Here is a 14,460-nt window from a genome sequence, read left to right as displayed (position 1 = left end):
GTTGTTTTTATCTAGTTTGATGTTAGTTTTATTTATTGTACTCTTTCGATTTCTTAATTATGGTGGCCATCAGGTGTGCCATCAGCTCCAGGTCAGGTGATTGCCACGAGGGAAACAGACACATCTGTTCTCATCCAATGGGCTCCTCCAAAGGAACCCAACAATCTGATTGGCTATTACATTGACCAGTGTGTGAAGGGATCCAAGGACTGGATGTCAGCCAACCACAAACCTCACAAGAGTACCAAGTATGTTTTCTATCAGTCAAGCATCATCTAAAAAATATTTTCCCAGAGTACGTTAAACTGGGTCATGAAAGTAATTTGGTATGAGACTCAACGTGGCCTACAAGAGCAGGTTTCAATGAGCTGAAAACAAAACAAAGACATGTACTGTTCTTACCCAGATGCAAAGTATGTTGATGGCTTACCACAGATCACAAGCTTCTCAATCATTTCCAAAAGGACCAAGTTAATTTTCGGTCTGTCACAGTGTATCTTAGAAATAGAAAAAAAGAACTACAGGTTACAGTTTGTTTAGCCTTATTTTCTTTGGTAGATAGTTCTACAGTCTAAAGCCTTTAACTTTGCAGCATCCAGGGTATGAAACTGTACTCCATCTTAAGGAGTTGAAAATCTGTTGGATGGGGGGCGTCCGGGTAGCATAGCAGTCTATTCCGTTGCCTGCCTACACAGGGATCCCAGTTCGAATCCTCGTGTTACCTCCAGCGTGGTTGGGCTGGAGACAATTGGCTGTGTCTGCGTGTGGGAAGCCAGATGTGGGGATGTGTCCTTGTCGCTGCACTAGCACCTCCTCTGGTCTGTCGGGGCGCCTGTTCAGGGGGGGAGGGGGAACTGGGGGAAATAGCTTGATCCTCCTATGCGCTATGTCCCCCTGGCGAAACTCCTCACTCTCAGGTGAAAAGAAGCAGCTGGCGATGCAACATGTATCAGAGGAGGCATTTGGTAGTCTGCAGCCCTCCCTGGATCGGCAGAGGGGGTGGAGCAGCGACTGCGAAGGCTCAGAAGAGTGGGGTAATTGGCCAGATACAAGTGGGGGGAAAAAATCCACAAAAAAAAAAAATCTGTTGGATGTAGCCATTGGCATAACCCAGCCAAATCTTTAATATTAATTAGTAAAATCCAAAATTGAAATTTGACAAAATAATACATTTTTATGTCTTCTCATTAGTTTTTGTTTCAACACCTTTCATTATTACAATACATAACAAAAAATTTATGGTTTACTCTTATCTTTGCTAAAATCAGGTCGTATCTGTCAGTGCATGCTACCCACCTCCCAGTACAGCAATGCACTTTTTAACATGTACACTCATGCTCACCCTCTCTGTCTTCTTAGGTTTGTCGTCAGTGGTCTCACCAAAGGAGAGACTTACGTGTTCCGCGTGCAAGCTATTAATGAGCTGGGTCTCAGTGATGAATCCCAGGAGTCCTCACCACTGACCGTCAAAGCTGCTCTCAGTTAGTATTTTTATGATTATGGTAATGACTATAATTTATGGTAGTGATAAGAATAAAAAAAACATTATCAGTACCCACCCCACATGCAACCTACTTATTGGACGAGGGTGGTCATTCTATTGCTGTAAGCTGTTATTGTTGTTGGAAGGTTTTAATGTGACTGTTCTAATCAATAGCGCCACCCTCTGCTCCATATGACATTGCGCTGTTGAACTGCGATGGCCACTCCATGGTTCTGAACTGGAAGAAGCCTCTTCACTCCGGAGGAGCAAACGTCAAGGAGTACTATGTGGATAAAAGACACAGCGGAACAACCATGTGGAGGGAGGTTCACATCCCATCAGTTAAAGAAAGACTTTACAAGGTAACAGTATGTCAAACAATAAAATGTTAATGTTAACGGAGAAAAAAATGGTATTTTAAGTGAACAGCCTTTTATTGTTATATTTATTCACAGGGGTTAAAGTGATTTGATATTTGTAAATCTTGTATAAGTAATGTGAGCACTGACTCAAGTAAACAGTATACTGAAATAAATGTGTAATTTGTTAATATAGCCCTATAGCAACCTGCTAAATGTGACTAACATATACAAGACTAAGCAGAGGCGACTGTCTACTAGTTCCACTTTACTGCTACTACTAGTTCTACTTTACTACAATACTGCAGTGGGATAATAATGTTTATTATTATTGGAGTGACCTGTTAATATTATAATTGACAGGTGGAAGATTTGAAGGAAGGAGCGACCTATCAGTTCCAGGTGTATGCAGCAAATATAGCTGGTCTGGGCTCAGCCTCTAAACATTCAGCTGACTTCACCTGTAATGCCTGGACCATGCCAGAACCTGGTTAGTGAACTCTTTCTAACTGACTAATTGACTGTATCAAGCTAACTTTTAAAAACTCAAGTTGTTTCAAGTTTTTTATCTTTTGCCCTTAATTACTTACTTGCCTACAGTACTTGCTTCTCTACTTACTATTATGACTCCACACCAAGATTTGAGGACAGCTCCAGCCAAAGAGAAAAATCTTTCTTTTTAGATTCTTTTTCATTGCCCTTTGTAATATTGGGTGTTTTCATGTTCCTCTCATTTAACTTCCTTTGGAATACTAAATTCTTCCAAATGCCAGTTACTTAATATTTTACATTACTGTACACTTCACAGCTGTCAGTTCCAACTGCAGAACTGTTGATGCAGAACTGATTGATTCAATACACACAACTGTCCATGTGCATAAACAGTGTAAAATAGAGGCCTATGGCAGTGCTGAATACACACAACTGTCCATATGCATAAACAGTGTAAAATAGAGGCATATTGCATTGCTGAATGAGCACTTAATGGCTGCTAGATTCTTTGTAAAAGCTGAATATATAAAATACATAAAACAATAAAACATATTCAAAAGTATTAATGCTTTTGAATTTTAAAATGCATTTCTTTTTCTCTTGTCTGTATTGCAGGTCCACCCTTTGACCTGACATTCTGTGAAGTGAGGGATAATTCACTGGTGGTTGAGTGGCACAAGCCTGTTTACTCAGGCTCTGGGTCAATCACTGGCTATCATGTGGAATATGCTAAGAAAGGGTCCTCTGATTGGACCACAGCCAATGAGACAGCTGTCAGTCACCGCTTCCTGAAGGTGAGGTTATCAAGGTTATAGCAATCATGGTTAATGGATTTCATTGTTTAGGCTATAAGGCTTTTAATCTGCCTGAAATCCCTCCATGTAATTATATTATTGAACATTTAATGTCTTCTGATTGGGTGAATGCTCTGCTTTGTTGCTGCTGGATCTTAGCACAGCTTTTGATACTGTAGATCACAGCATCCTGACTGAAAGGCTTAGGCAGTGGATGGGTGTTTCTCGGAGCACCTTTGACTGGTTCTCCTAACTCTCAGATAGGAGTTTTTCTGCGTCGCTTGGCCCTTATATGTTTGAAACTGCTGCTCTTTCCTGTGGTGTGCCTCAGGGTTCTGTCTTGAGTCCTATATTATTTGCTTTATATATGCTTCCCTTAGGTCATCTTATTAGCAAATTAAAAGGTATCTCATATCACTGTTATACTGATGATATTCAGCTGTATGTTTCTTTTAAGCCTGATAGGACTGACAAACTGACTGATTTGCACAATTGTCTGATTGCTATTAAGGACTGGATGGCCAACAACCTTTTACAGCTAAATGCAGATAAAACTGAGGTCCTTATCATTGCTTCAGATAGTAAGGCAAGGCTTCCAAGGTTGCTCGGTGTATTGGGTGCCTTTCCTCAGCGTGCAGTCTAATGTTAGAAATCTTGGTGTTATTTTTGATCAGGCTATGTACTTGGATCAACACATTATATTGTTGACCTGTACACGTTTCCATTTAAGAAACATTGCCAAACTCAGGTCAGTTGTGTCCCAACCTGTGCTAGAAATGATCATTCATGCTTTTATATAATTCTGGCTAGACTACTGTAATTCCCTTTTCATCTGCCTTAGCAAGTTGTCCCTTGACCATCTACAAATGGTCCAGAACGCTGCTGCAAGGCTGTTGACCAGGTCCAGCAGGATGACTCACATTACACCCATTTTATGAGGCGCTCCTCATGGACTTCTGGAAGAAGGCTGAACCTTCCCCTCAGTTGACACTCAAAGGACAGGTTGTGGAGAGGGCTAGCAGTTACAAGTACCTTAGGACCATCAGTGACAGCGGGCTGTGCTTCAATGACAACACACAAACCATCTTCAAAAAGTGCCAGCAGTGGCTCTACCTCCTACAGAGGCTGAGGCATCTGGACATAGTCCCTCCCATCTGCTGTAGCTTTTACATCTGCCATATAGAGAGCCTCCTCACCTTTTCTTTTCTGGCATGGTATGAGGGGCTCTCAAGACCAACAAGGCCAAGCTGCGTAAGGTGATCACCTTGGGCTCCAAGCTCTGCGAGGGGCAGTGCTCAACCCTCTAGCAGCTCTGTGACCAGAGGGCGGTGAAGAAAGCAAGTATGATGGTGAGGGACTCAACTCATAACCTCAGCACCTGCTTTGAGATCATGCCCTCTGGTAGGAAATATGTTGCCCCTGTATCTAAAGAAACAGGGGCAAGGCCAGTTTAGGCTCCTTAACAAACACAACCCCCCGGAACCTCCTTGCCCCTTCTGCCTGAAAGAACTAGATAGTTAAACACATATAAACACAGATACATAAAAAAATATTTTAATGCATAGCAGTACAGGCCTGTTTCGTGCGTCTCGCACTCATCAGCTGCTAATGTTTTTTTCACAAAGAATCATACCGTAACATTGCCCAGCGTCACTCATCAGTACCAATTTTTAAGCTATGCATTAAAATCTTTTTTCCTGTATCCGTGTTGATGTATTCTGCTCCTCATTAGTCGAGCACTCAACACCATTGACGATTTCGGAAAAAAACGCTATAGATATATATATTTATTTATTTATATTTATATATATATCTATAGCGTTTTCCGTAAACCGTCAACGGTGCTGATAAAAGTGCTCAACTAATGAGGAGCGGAATATATATATATAATAGGCAGGCAACGTGGAAATCTAAGAGGACATGTATTTATGGCACCATGGGATCAGAAGAAAATATTTTCAAAACAAAATGTCTGATTGACAGCCGTTTAGTAAGTAATTCACAATAAAAGAGAACAAAGATGAAAAGAAAAAAATGGGAAGATGAGGAAAAAGAGAAGAGAGCAAAAGAGTTGAACAGACTAAAGGGGGACGTTGAGAATGAGAGAGAGAAAAACAACCACTTACTAATTACATATATATTGTGTGTGTGTGTGTGTGTGTGTGTGTGTGTGTGTGTGTTACAGTCAAAATCTTAAAGAGAAATTTCACAGATTTTCAGCCATATCTGTGTCTATCTAGGCACCTTGTAACGTTGTTTAGAAAGGTGTAAAGGTATAAATTAAGTTTATTGTTATTATTATTATCTGCGACAGGGATACCGCATGAAAATCCCCTGCAGTTGTTCATGATCATTTCTGCAACTCGGGGACGGCAGTGAGGCAGATTTTTTTTTCTCCAGCCAAGTGACATGTCGCGACGTCATTTGGCAGCCGGAAATTCTACATACAGCGTAATAATCCTACTCTAACGACACTGTTAAAAAAACACATCCTCATTCTCTCGGCTAAGTCACCATTCTGATAATGGAAATAAATTCCCACAGCACTAGTGCACAGGGTTTTATGGACGATGGTACAGAAGCTTACATGCAATGCATTCTGGTACATGTAGGCACTACGGGAAAGACTCGGTGAGCACTGATTTCTCCAGCAATATAAAACACAGTGAGGACTTTATTGCTTCAGTCCACTACATTACTCATCAGTACCGACTGCACATACACAAAACCATCTGTAAAATTTCCCTTTAAAGTTATGCCCAACTGCAGTCTGCTTATTGCGAGGTTTATCACCTACATCTTACAGTAAATATTTAGCGTGTGCTTTCAGTAGTGTTTCAGTGGGTCTAATTCTGTTAGTCAATAGAGAAAGTGGATGCATATGATCAGAATAATGAAGATCAGCTGATGACCCTGCAGTATGCCAGTGTGTTGGGACTCCTTTCATAGTACATATATTTGTAGGAATTAAAATATCTTGATATTTGACATCTTAACATTTCAATGAAATATGCTTTTACGTACTGACTCTTAACCATCTTGTGTACAATGATTTATTCAGCAGGCACTTATACTGATGACAAGGCAAAAGTGTGTTATTCAACCTTCTTAATAATGATTACTAGCCTGCTGATCTAGTCTGTTTTATTCAACCTAATTTATATTACAGTTGTGCACATAATGAGCTTATCTAATGAAATACATTTTACTTTTAGCTTACTGTACTTTAAAGACATTTCTGTTGCATTTTACTGACATCTATTGGCCAAAGAGTAAAACAGGGACTACAGCTGGCCTGTGCTGACTATGGTGCCTGTGGCAAAACAGAAATGTGGCATGGAAATAGCTGTGATAATTATATCCAGTAACTGGGCTTTAGAGGGATGCTGACATTTGACACCGTTTTAAAATCAGCTGTTTATTTGGATGGAGTTACTGCTGTTACATTTTCATTTTCACTTTGTGCAGGTATACTGCATTGTGAGTATAATAAAAGACAGAGCTGTACATGCAAAGTAACTGTGTGTGTGTGTGTGTGTGTGTGTGTGTGTGTGTGTGTGTGTGTGTGTGCGTGCGTGCGTGCGTGCGTGTCTGTGTGTGCAAGAAGGATATTTTTAATTTTACTCCACTTACAGTCCCAATACAGGCAACTGGCCTGATGGACTTCATTCATCAGCCATTTTCTCCAGTTCATCATACCAAAAATTAGAAAAATCCTAAAAGCACAAATTACCTGAATGTGTGGTCAGCAGTGGAAAACAAAATTACAAATCTTAGTAAAAATTTATGAGCATTTGCCTGATGAGCAGAGGTTTTTTTTCACATGCTGAAAGTTTGCTCAAATAAGCGATGTGTCAAATCTGGTACAGGTGCTTCTTTCAACTCATCAACTCAGTTCTTTATCAGTATCTCTTTGTCCTAACAGGTAACAGGTCTGGAGGAGCACTCGACCTACGTTTTCCGCATTCGTGCTGTCAACGAGACAGGCGTGGGCATGGCCTCTATGCCCTCCGACCCCGTGACCGCCAAGGCACTTCCAGGTAAGACTTAAAGAGAGCAGACAATTAAAAGTTTAAGATAATTTTCAACAATTTGGGACAGTATATAAAATATGAAGGTTACTCTTCAAAACACATTGATGGTAAGTAGCTGTTTTTAATTGTGTTGGTACTGTAAATAACACATGATGTGCTGTTTCAGACTCTATGCCGTGTTGAATGGTGTATCTTTTTTAAAAACAGCGGGTTACATGCGATAAGAAGGCAGCACAAAGGGCGTCTGGGTAGCGTAACGATCTATTCTGTTGCCTCCCAACACGGGGATCGTCAGCTCGAATCCCCATGTTACCTCTGGCTTGGTCGGGCATCCCTGCCGACACAATTGGCTGTGTCTGCAGGTGGGAAGCCGGTGTGGGTATGTGTCCTGGTCCCTGCACTGGCGCCTCCTCTGGTCGGTCGGGGTGCCTGTTCAAGGGGGAGGGGGAAATGGGGGTAATAGCGTGATCCTCCCATGTGCTACATCCCCCTGGCGAAACTCCTCACTGTCAGGTGAAAAGAAGCGGCTGTATCGGAGGAGGCATGTGGTAGTCTGTAGCCCTCCCCGGATTGGCAGAGGGGGTGGAGCAGTGACCAGGACGGCTCATAAAATAGGGTAATTGGCCGAATACAGTGGGGGAGAAAAGGGAGAAAACTCTTAAAAAAAAAAAAGTTGGCAGAGTTACAATGTTATTCTAAAGATATGGACACTGATACAGTGCACCAGAGACATTACAGCAGCACAGGTGTTGTACAATTGTACATGTACAGTTGTACATGTGTGCCCGAGTGTGTGTTTATGTGTTTGTATCTCTGTAACCCAGGTTCCCAGGAGGTGTCCTGTGTGGTGGAAGAAAAGACAGGCGACATTGTTCTGTCATTTGAGTCATGCCAACTAAATGAGGGATCTCACTTTGTCTGGAAGAAAAATTACAAAGAAATCACAGACTTTTCCGAAGGAGTCGTGGTCAAGACGGAAGGCCACCTGTAAGACTGACTTCTACAAATCCTCAGAATTTCTGTGCAAACGAATTGTAGTCAGATTTTTTTTATTACCTGTGCATGAAAAGGTGTAAGCATCAAGTCAGCAGATGTTATCAAACTGAATTTTCAAGACATAAATGCACAACACTTCTCAATGTCACTCTCAATGGGCCTCGTCCATCAATCGCTTGTACATACAAATTTGTTCTTCCACACCCATGGGATTTTTTAGCCCTGAAGTTTGTCTCACAGACTGATGTAGAACCTTGGTAACCCCCGAATTTAGACACCAATTGGCTAACACTGGTGTCTTTGCAAGCCTGGGTGATTACTCGTTGCAAGAGGTAGAAATACATGTTTTGGGGAAGGAATTACAAACAACCATCAGACAATCTTGAGAGCTAAAAAAGTTAACAAACAACAAATTTGTACATACTATACCAACTGATGAATGTGGCCCAATGTGTCTTTCCATCTTTATCCATTGCTCTATCTGTGTCTGCAGGTCAAAGCTGATCTTTAAACATGCTCATAAGGAAGACTTTGGAACCTATTCCATCGCTGTCACTAACACAGACGGCGTGTCAGCTAGCCACACAATCACAGCTGAAGGTAGGATGTTTATCCATCTCTGCCTCGGTATGGCATGGCTTAAGGTGCGTCTAACCTGTATTGACAGAGGACTCAGATGTTCATGTGCAGTCACTGTCTTCTATACCTTTGTCTTTGGAGATCCACATGAACAAAAGGTATCTTTCATGACTCAGCAAAGTTTGCTGTGTTTTGATGACTCAAACCCCAAATCCTACTTTATTTAGACAATCTTGGATGATCAGTCCATCTTTCTCTCTCTGCTTTTGACTACTTTTTATCTATCTACTTTTATCTTAATATGACCACTACTCCAGTACTTGTTCACAGACCTTCACACTCAACCTATTAAAACCTAATGTACCTGGCTTTGGTTTGGAAATACAGCATAAACATGTTTGAAAAAACATTTCAGACTAACTGAGGCTAACATTATATTATATAATCATTATATATGTGTGTGTGTATATATATGTGTGTGTGTGTGTGTGTGTATATATATATGTGTGTGTGTGTGTGTGTATATATGTATGTATATATAATCATTATATGATTGCTAAAGCAGGTACTGCTTTTGGCAGACTCCACAAGAATGTGTGGAACAGGAGAGGCATCACCCAGGAGACAAAAATTAAAGTGTATCGGGCCATAGTTCTCAATACACTGCTTTACGGCTGCGAAGCATGGACATTTTACAAACGCCATGCAAAATCACTAAACCACTTTCACACCACATGCCTCAGAAAACTTCTTGGCATAAAGTGGGATGACAAGATCCCTGACGCAGAGGTCCTCACTCTCTCAAGACGGCCGAGTATACATACCATCCTCATGCAATAGTGGGCCACGTAGTTCGCATGCCAGACCACCGGCTCCCAAAGAAATTGTTATATGGTGAACTCAAGCAAGGCAAACGCTCCCATAGTGGTCAAAACAAGCGTTTCAAAGACACCTTGAAGGTTTCGTTAAAGGCCTTCACAATCAACTATGATACATGGGAACAGAAAGCTTTGAACAGAGGAGAGTGGCGTGCAGCTGTCCGAAATGGTGCAAACACATGTGAGGCTGCCAGGATTGCTGCAGCAGAGAGCCGTAGGCAGGCCAGGAAAGACCGTGCCAGCAACCCTCCAGCTACTCCCACTATCCCATGCCCACACTGCCAAAGAACATTCAGGGCGCAGATTGGACTAACACGCCATCTTCGCACCCACAGAATTCGGCCCCTACAGGATGACTAGATGGTCCTCGTCGCTGCGACAGAAGAACATATATAATCATTATATACTTATATATTGTATAATTAATTATATTATTAACAATAATGACTAAGATTTTATTCTTTATGCAGTCCAACCCAGATATTAAAAACCATTAAATCAAAGAGAGGAACTGTAATCATAATATATAAAATCAGATACCTCTTGGAGTTCATCCTTGTTTTAAAACATATAAATTGTATCTTTCCAGTAAGTGAATAATTTTAAAACTGCTCCTTGTCCTTTATCCCCCTTATCACTCCATTTATTGAAATTGGTTGTACATATACATTGTGAAAACACATATATAACCATTAAATTTGGAAGACAAAGCAATGCTAGCAGTATATTTACTACACTAATAGATTATTATTATTATTTGGATTTAAGTGGCTTGTGGTTTTCTGAAATGATCAGATGACAGAAGTAACATGCTAGCGTTACCTGTGAGCAGGGTCTTTATTGAATCATCCCAGGTTTAAGTTGTCTCCCTGTGTTGCAGAGTTGCAGAAGATGCTGACACTCAGCTATGACATCAGACACCCAAGTAGGTCTCGCTCTCTTCTTTCTCTCACTCATCTTTCTCTGTTATCCCTCCTCTTTCATAATTTCTCTCTCTCTCTTTGCCCTTTGTTGTGCCTCTCTTTGAACCTGTGAGACTTCTTTCTTCTTTCAGGAGTACATTTTCTTTCCACTTGATGAAAAAAAAGAAAGAAAATCTTACCTTCTTTTGCATCACCTACCTCGCCTCTATTTACCTCTCCAGTTCTTTCTGCTCTCATTTGCTCCTCTCCTCATTCATTTAATCCTTTTTTAATTCAGTATACCATATTGACTTTAATGTTACATGATGTTTTTCTCCAGTGTTTATATGAATGAGAACTCTGTTCCTCTCAGCAATGCCCTCTTCTCTTTCCTGTCTCCTCAACTTTACCCGCCGTATTTTCAATTAAGAAAATAAGAGCTCATCAAACGACTCCTTTCTCCACTTTGTAGTATTTACACTCAGTCCTATGATGGATGTTCTCATTTAGAAAAGCCCATGGGAAGTCTAAGGTTTAAAAAGGGCCAGTGTTTGTGAATCCTTCACCTTTCTCTGTCCTTTTTCTTTTCCTCCTTCCTCTGCTCGTTTTTCTTCCAGTCATCCCCCTGAAGACAGAGTTGGCCTATAAGATTTTGGAGAGAGGCAGAATGAGGTTCTGGCTCCAGGCTGAGGCAATTTCATCCAATGTCACCTACAAATTCTTTGCCAACAACAAGGAACTTTCTGGAGCTGATGTAAGACTGTTTTAATGATGGTATTGATTGATGGATGGATGAATAGTAATGCTTGGTGATATTGACAAAATCAAATATCACAATATTTTTGATGTGATTCTAATTACCAACTTATCAAGGCCTTGGTTAATTGAATCAAATGTGTTAAGTTAGGGCTGTAGTACCAACATGGGGATTGCCGGTTCGAATCCCCGTTTTACCTCCAGCTTAGTCGGGCGTGCCTACAGACACAATTGGCCGTGTCTGCGGGTGGGAAGCTGGATGTGGGTATGTGTCCTGATCGCTGCACTAGCGCCTCCTCTGGTCGGTCAGGGCGCCTGTTCAGGAGGGAGGGGGAACTGGGGGGAATAGCGTGATCCTCCCACACGCTACATCCCACTGGCGAAACTCCTCACTGTCAGGTGAAAAGAAGCGGCTGGCGGCTCCACATGTATCAGAAGAGGCATGTGGTAGTCTGCAGCCCTCCCCGGATTGGCAGAGGGGGTGGAGCAGTGATCGGGACGGCTTGGAAAATGGAGTAATTGGCCAAGAACAATTGGGGAGAAAAACTGGGGAAAAGAGCCAAACAAAAAAAAAAAGTTAGGGCTGGAGTAAAAACCAGCAGGATGGTAGCTCTCCAGGGGCAGGTTTGGAGACCACTCCTCTATATCAACATTGTCATGATATTGTGGGTATGACTGTCGGCGCATTCATAAGATACTTACACACAAGAAAATGCTGAGAAATGATCATTAGTAATGTGGACATAATGACCAAGCAGCCAAATAAGTTCAGAAAATTGTATCACTTTACTGTAATGGATCAGGGAATGACAACATTTAAGTTACGTACAATATTACGACAACAAAAATCCCAGACAATATCTAGTTTCATATCACAATATGAATATTATGGGCATCCGGGTAGCGTAGCATTCTATTCCGTTGCCTTACCAACACGGGGATCGCTGGATCGAATCCCCATGTTACCTCCGGCTTGGTCGAGCGTCCCTGCAGACACAATTGGCTGTGTCTGCAGGTGGGAAGCCGGATGTGGGTATGCGTCCTGATCACTGCACTAGTGCCTCCTGGTCGGTCGGGCTACCTGTTTGGGGGGGAGGGGGAACTGGGGGGAATAGTGTGATCCTCCCACGCACTACGTCTCCCTGGTGAAGCTCCTCACTGTCAGGTGAAAAGAAGCAGCTGGCGACGCCACATGTATCACTGGAAGCATATGGTAGTCTGCAGCAGCCCTCCCCGGATTGGCAGAGGCAGTGGAGCAGCAACCAGGACAGCTCGCAAGAGTGGGGTAATTGGCCAAGTACAATTGGGGTGAAAAAGGAGAACCCCCCCCCCCCCAAAATAATCTTATATTGATATAATGCCTAGCTCTAATGGATGGATGCACAGATAGATAGATTGATAAAGAAAGGGGGGGGGGAGAGAATGGGAGAGCAACGGATGAGATGATTGAAAAGATTATGGCTTCGGGCTGGATGTCCAGTATCACTTCACCAGTTTTTATATGCTATCTTACATTCATACTTCCATGAGACAATAAATCGGTATCACCCAAAGTACTGTCAAGTGGCCAGGTGTATTAATTTGTACTTATGAATCAACAAGTCAAGTCAGTTTTATTTGTATAGCCCAATATCACAAATTACAAATTTGCCTCAAGGGGCTTTACAGCAACACAAATATCCTGTCATTAGACCCTCACATCAGATAAGGAACAAGTCCCTAAAAAAAACCCTTTTAACAGGGAGAAAAAATGGGAAGATACCTCAGGGAGAGCAACAGAGGAGGGATCTCTCTCCCAAGATGGACAGACATGCAATGGATGTTGTGTTTACACAATTTACTCAATACAACATTGAAAGAGGATAACAGAATTATAATGAAATATAAAATGTAGAGCAGGATGCCAAGCAGTGTTCAGACACCACCAGAAAAGCCCAGGACCCGAGCCATGTGACCACCATCACCATGTTAAAAAGATAAATAAATTTTAAAAAAAAATCATTGTAGAGAAGGATATAACAAAATTATATGGATTTATAAGATATATAAAATGTGATGAGGGGGATACCAGGCAGCCACCATCACCAAAGAGACCTTGCAGGAAGACTGACTGCACGTGCACACAAAGGAGACTCACATGACACTCTTCACACACAAAAAAAGAGAAAGACGACATCATTCAGAGAGAGAGAAAAGACGTGAGAGAAGAGAGCAGATGCCTCAGATGGCTTTGGCCTCTCTTCTATCATATAACTGTTGTCACTGTCTTTATGCTTCTCTCTGCCCCTTTCTCTCTTTGTGTGTAGCCCAACAAGATGGGTCATGATGTGTCCACCGGCGTTATTGAGTTCATTATGGATCATTTCACTGAGGAGAATGAAGGGACGTTCACCTGCCAGATCACAGATGGAGGTGGCAAAGGACAAAGCTCACTGGTTCTGATTGGAGACGGTAAGAGTGTGTCTGTGTGTCCAGAGGTCCGACCTAACTGATGTGGTCTGTTTGGCTCACAGGCAGCAACTCCACCATGTTTAGAAACTGGTCAAGCCTGGCTGAACGGTTGCCTTGCCTCCTGTGTTACAACCAGGCAGGTCCTTGCTGTTCTGGCTGCAACAATACCGCTCAGACAATATTTCCTTACAAATCGTTCTGGAAACACTTTGCTAAGCATGCCATTTTATAAGCTTGTACTAAAATTGGAGGAGGAATAATGAAGAAAATCTTATTCTGTAATTTCACTTTTTCCCCTCACTTTAGTGATGAAAGCACTTCTCCATGCAGGGTGAATAAGATGCACTTGTGCATCACTTTGGTGAGCAGGCCCATAACTGGAGATGTAAATTCAAACCTGACCAAAGTTTTATGAAATGTAAACAAATTTAGGCAGACTTTATGATATTTATATACATGTGTAAAGATCCCTAGGTCCCTAGGTATGACTGTGTCGGCCCTGTGATGGTCTGGCGGCCAGTCCAGGGTGTCTCCCCGCCTGCCGCCCAATGACTGCCGGGATAGGCTCCAGCATCCCGCAACCCTGATTGGGATAAGCGGCTTGGATAATGGATGGATGGATGGATGTATAAAGATTAATGTTAAACTCACAAGGTCATGAGCCAAATCTGTTTCTTGGACTTTGTGACTGTGCCTTAACCCACCGATCCCTAGACTTCACATCTTAACTTAACAT

General features: G+C 42.0%; 1 protein-coding gene across 1 annotated transcript in view; it reads left to right on the top strand.

Moving 5' to 3' along the window:
• myom2b (myomesin 2b) overlaps positions 1-14,460 on the top strand; it is a 76,322-nt gene that overhangs the window by 41,928 nt on the left and 19,934 nt on the right. The window contains exons 14-24 of the mRNA XM_056278543.1: positions 74-248; positions 1,360-1,481; positions 1,658-1,845; positions 2,206-2,332; positions 2,950-3,128; positions 7,054-7,168; positions 7,987-8,149; positions 8,652-8,758; positions 10,496-10,540; positions 11,135-11,271; positions 13,580-13,724. Of these exons, the coding sequence (XP_056134518.1) occupies positions 74-248; positions 1,360-1,481; positions 1,658-1,845; positions 2,206-2,332; positions 2,950-3,128; positions 7,054-7,168; positions 7,987-8,149; positions 8,652-8,758; positions 10,496-10,540; positions 11,135-11,271; positions 13,580-13,724 (1,503 nt within the window). The remainder of the gene's footprint in view (positions 1-73; positions 249-1,359; positions 1,482-1,657; positions 1,846-2,205; positions 2,333-2,949; positions 3,129-7,053; positions 7,169-7,986; positions 8,150-8,651; positions 8,759-10,495; positions 10,541-11,134; positions 11,272-13,579; positions 13,725-14,460) is intronic.

The sequence above is a fragment of the Lampris incognitus genome, chromosome 4 (genome assembly GCF_029633865.1).
Source record: "Lampris incognitus isolate fLamInc1 chromosome 4, fLamInc1.hap2, whole genome shotgun sequence".
Lineage (NCBI taxonomy): Eukaryota > Metazoa > Chordata > Actinopteri > Lampriformes > Lampridae > Lampris > Lampris incognitus.
This window is presented reverse-complemented; position numbering and strand designations above follow the sequence as displayed.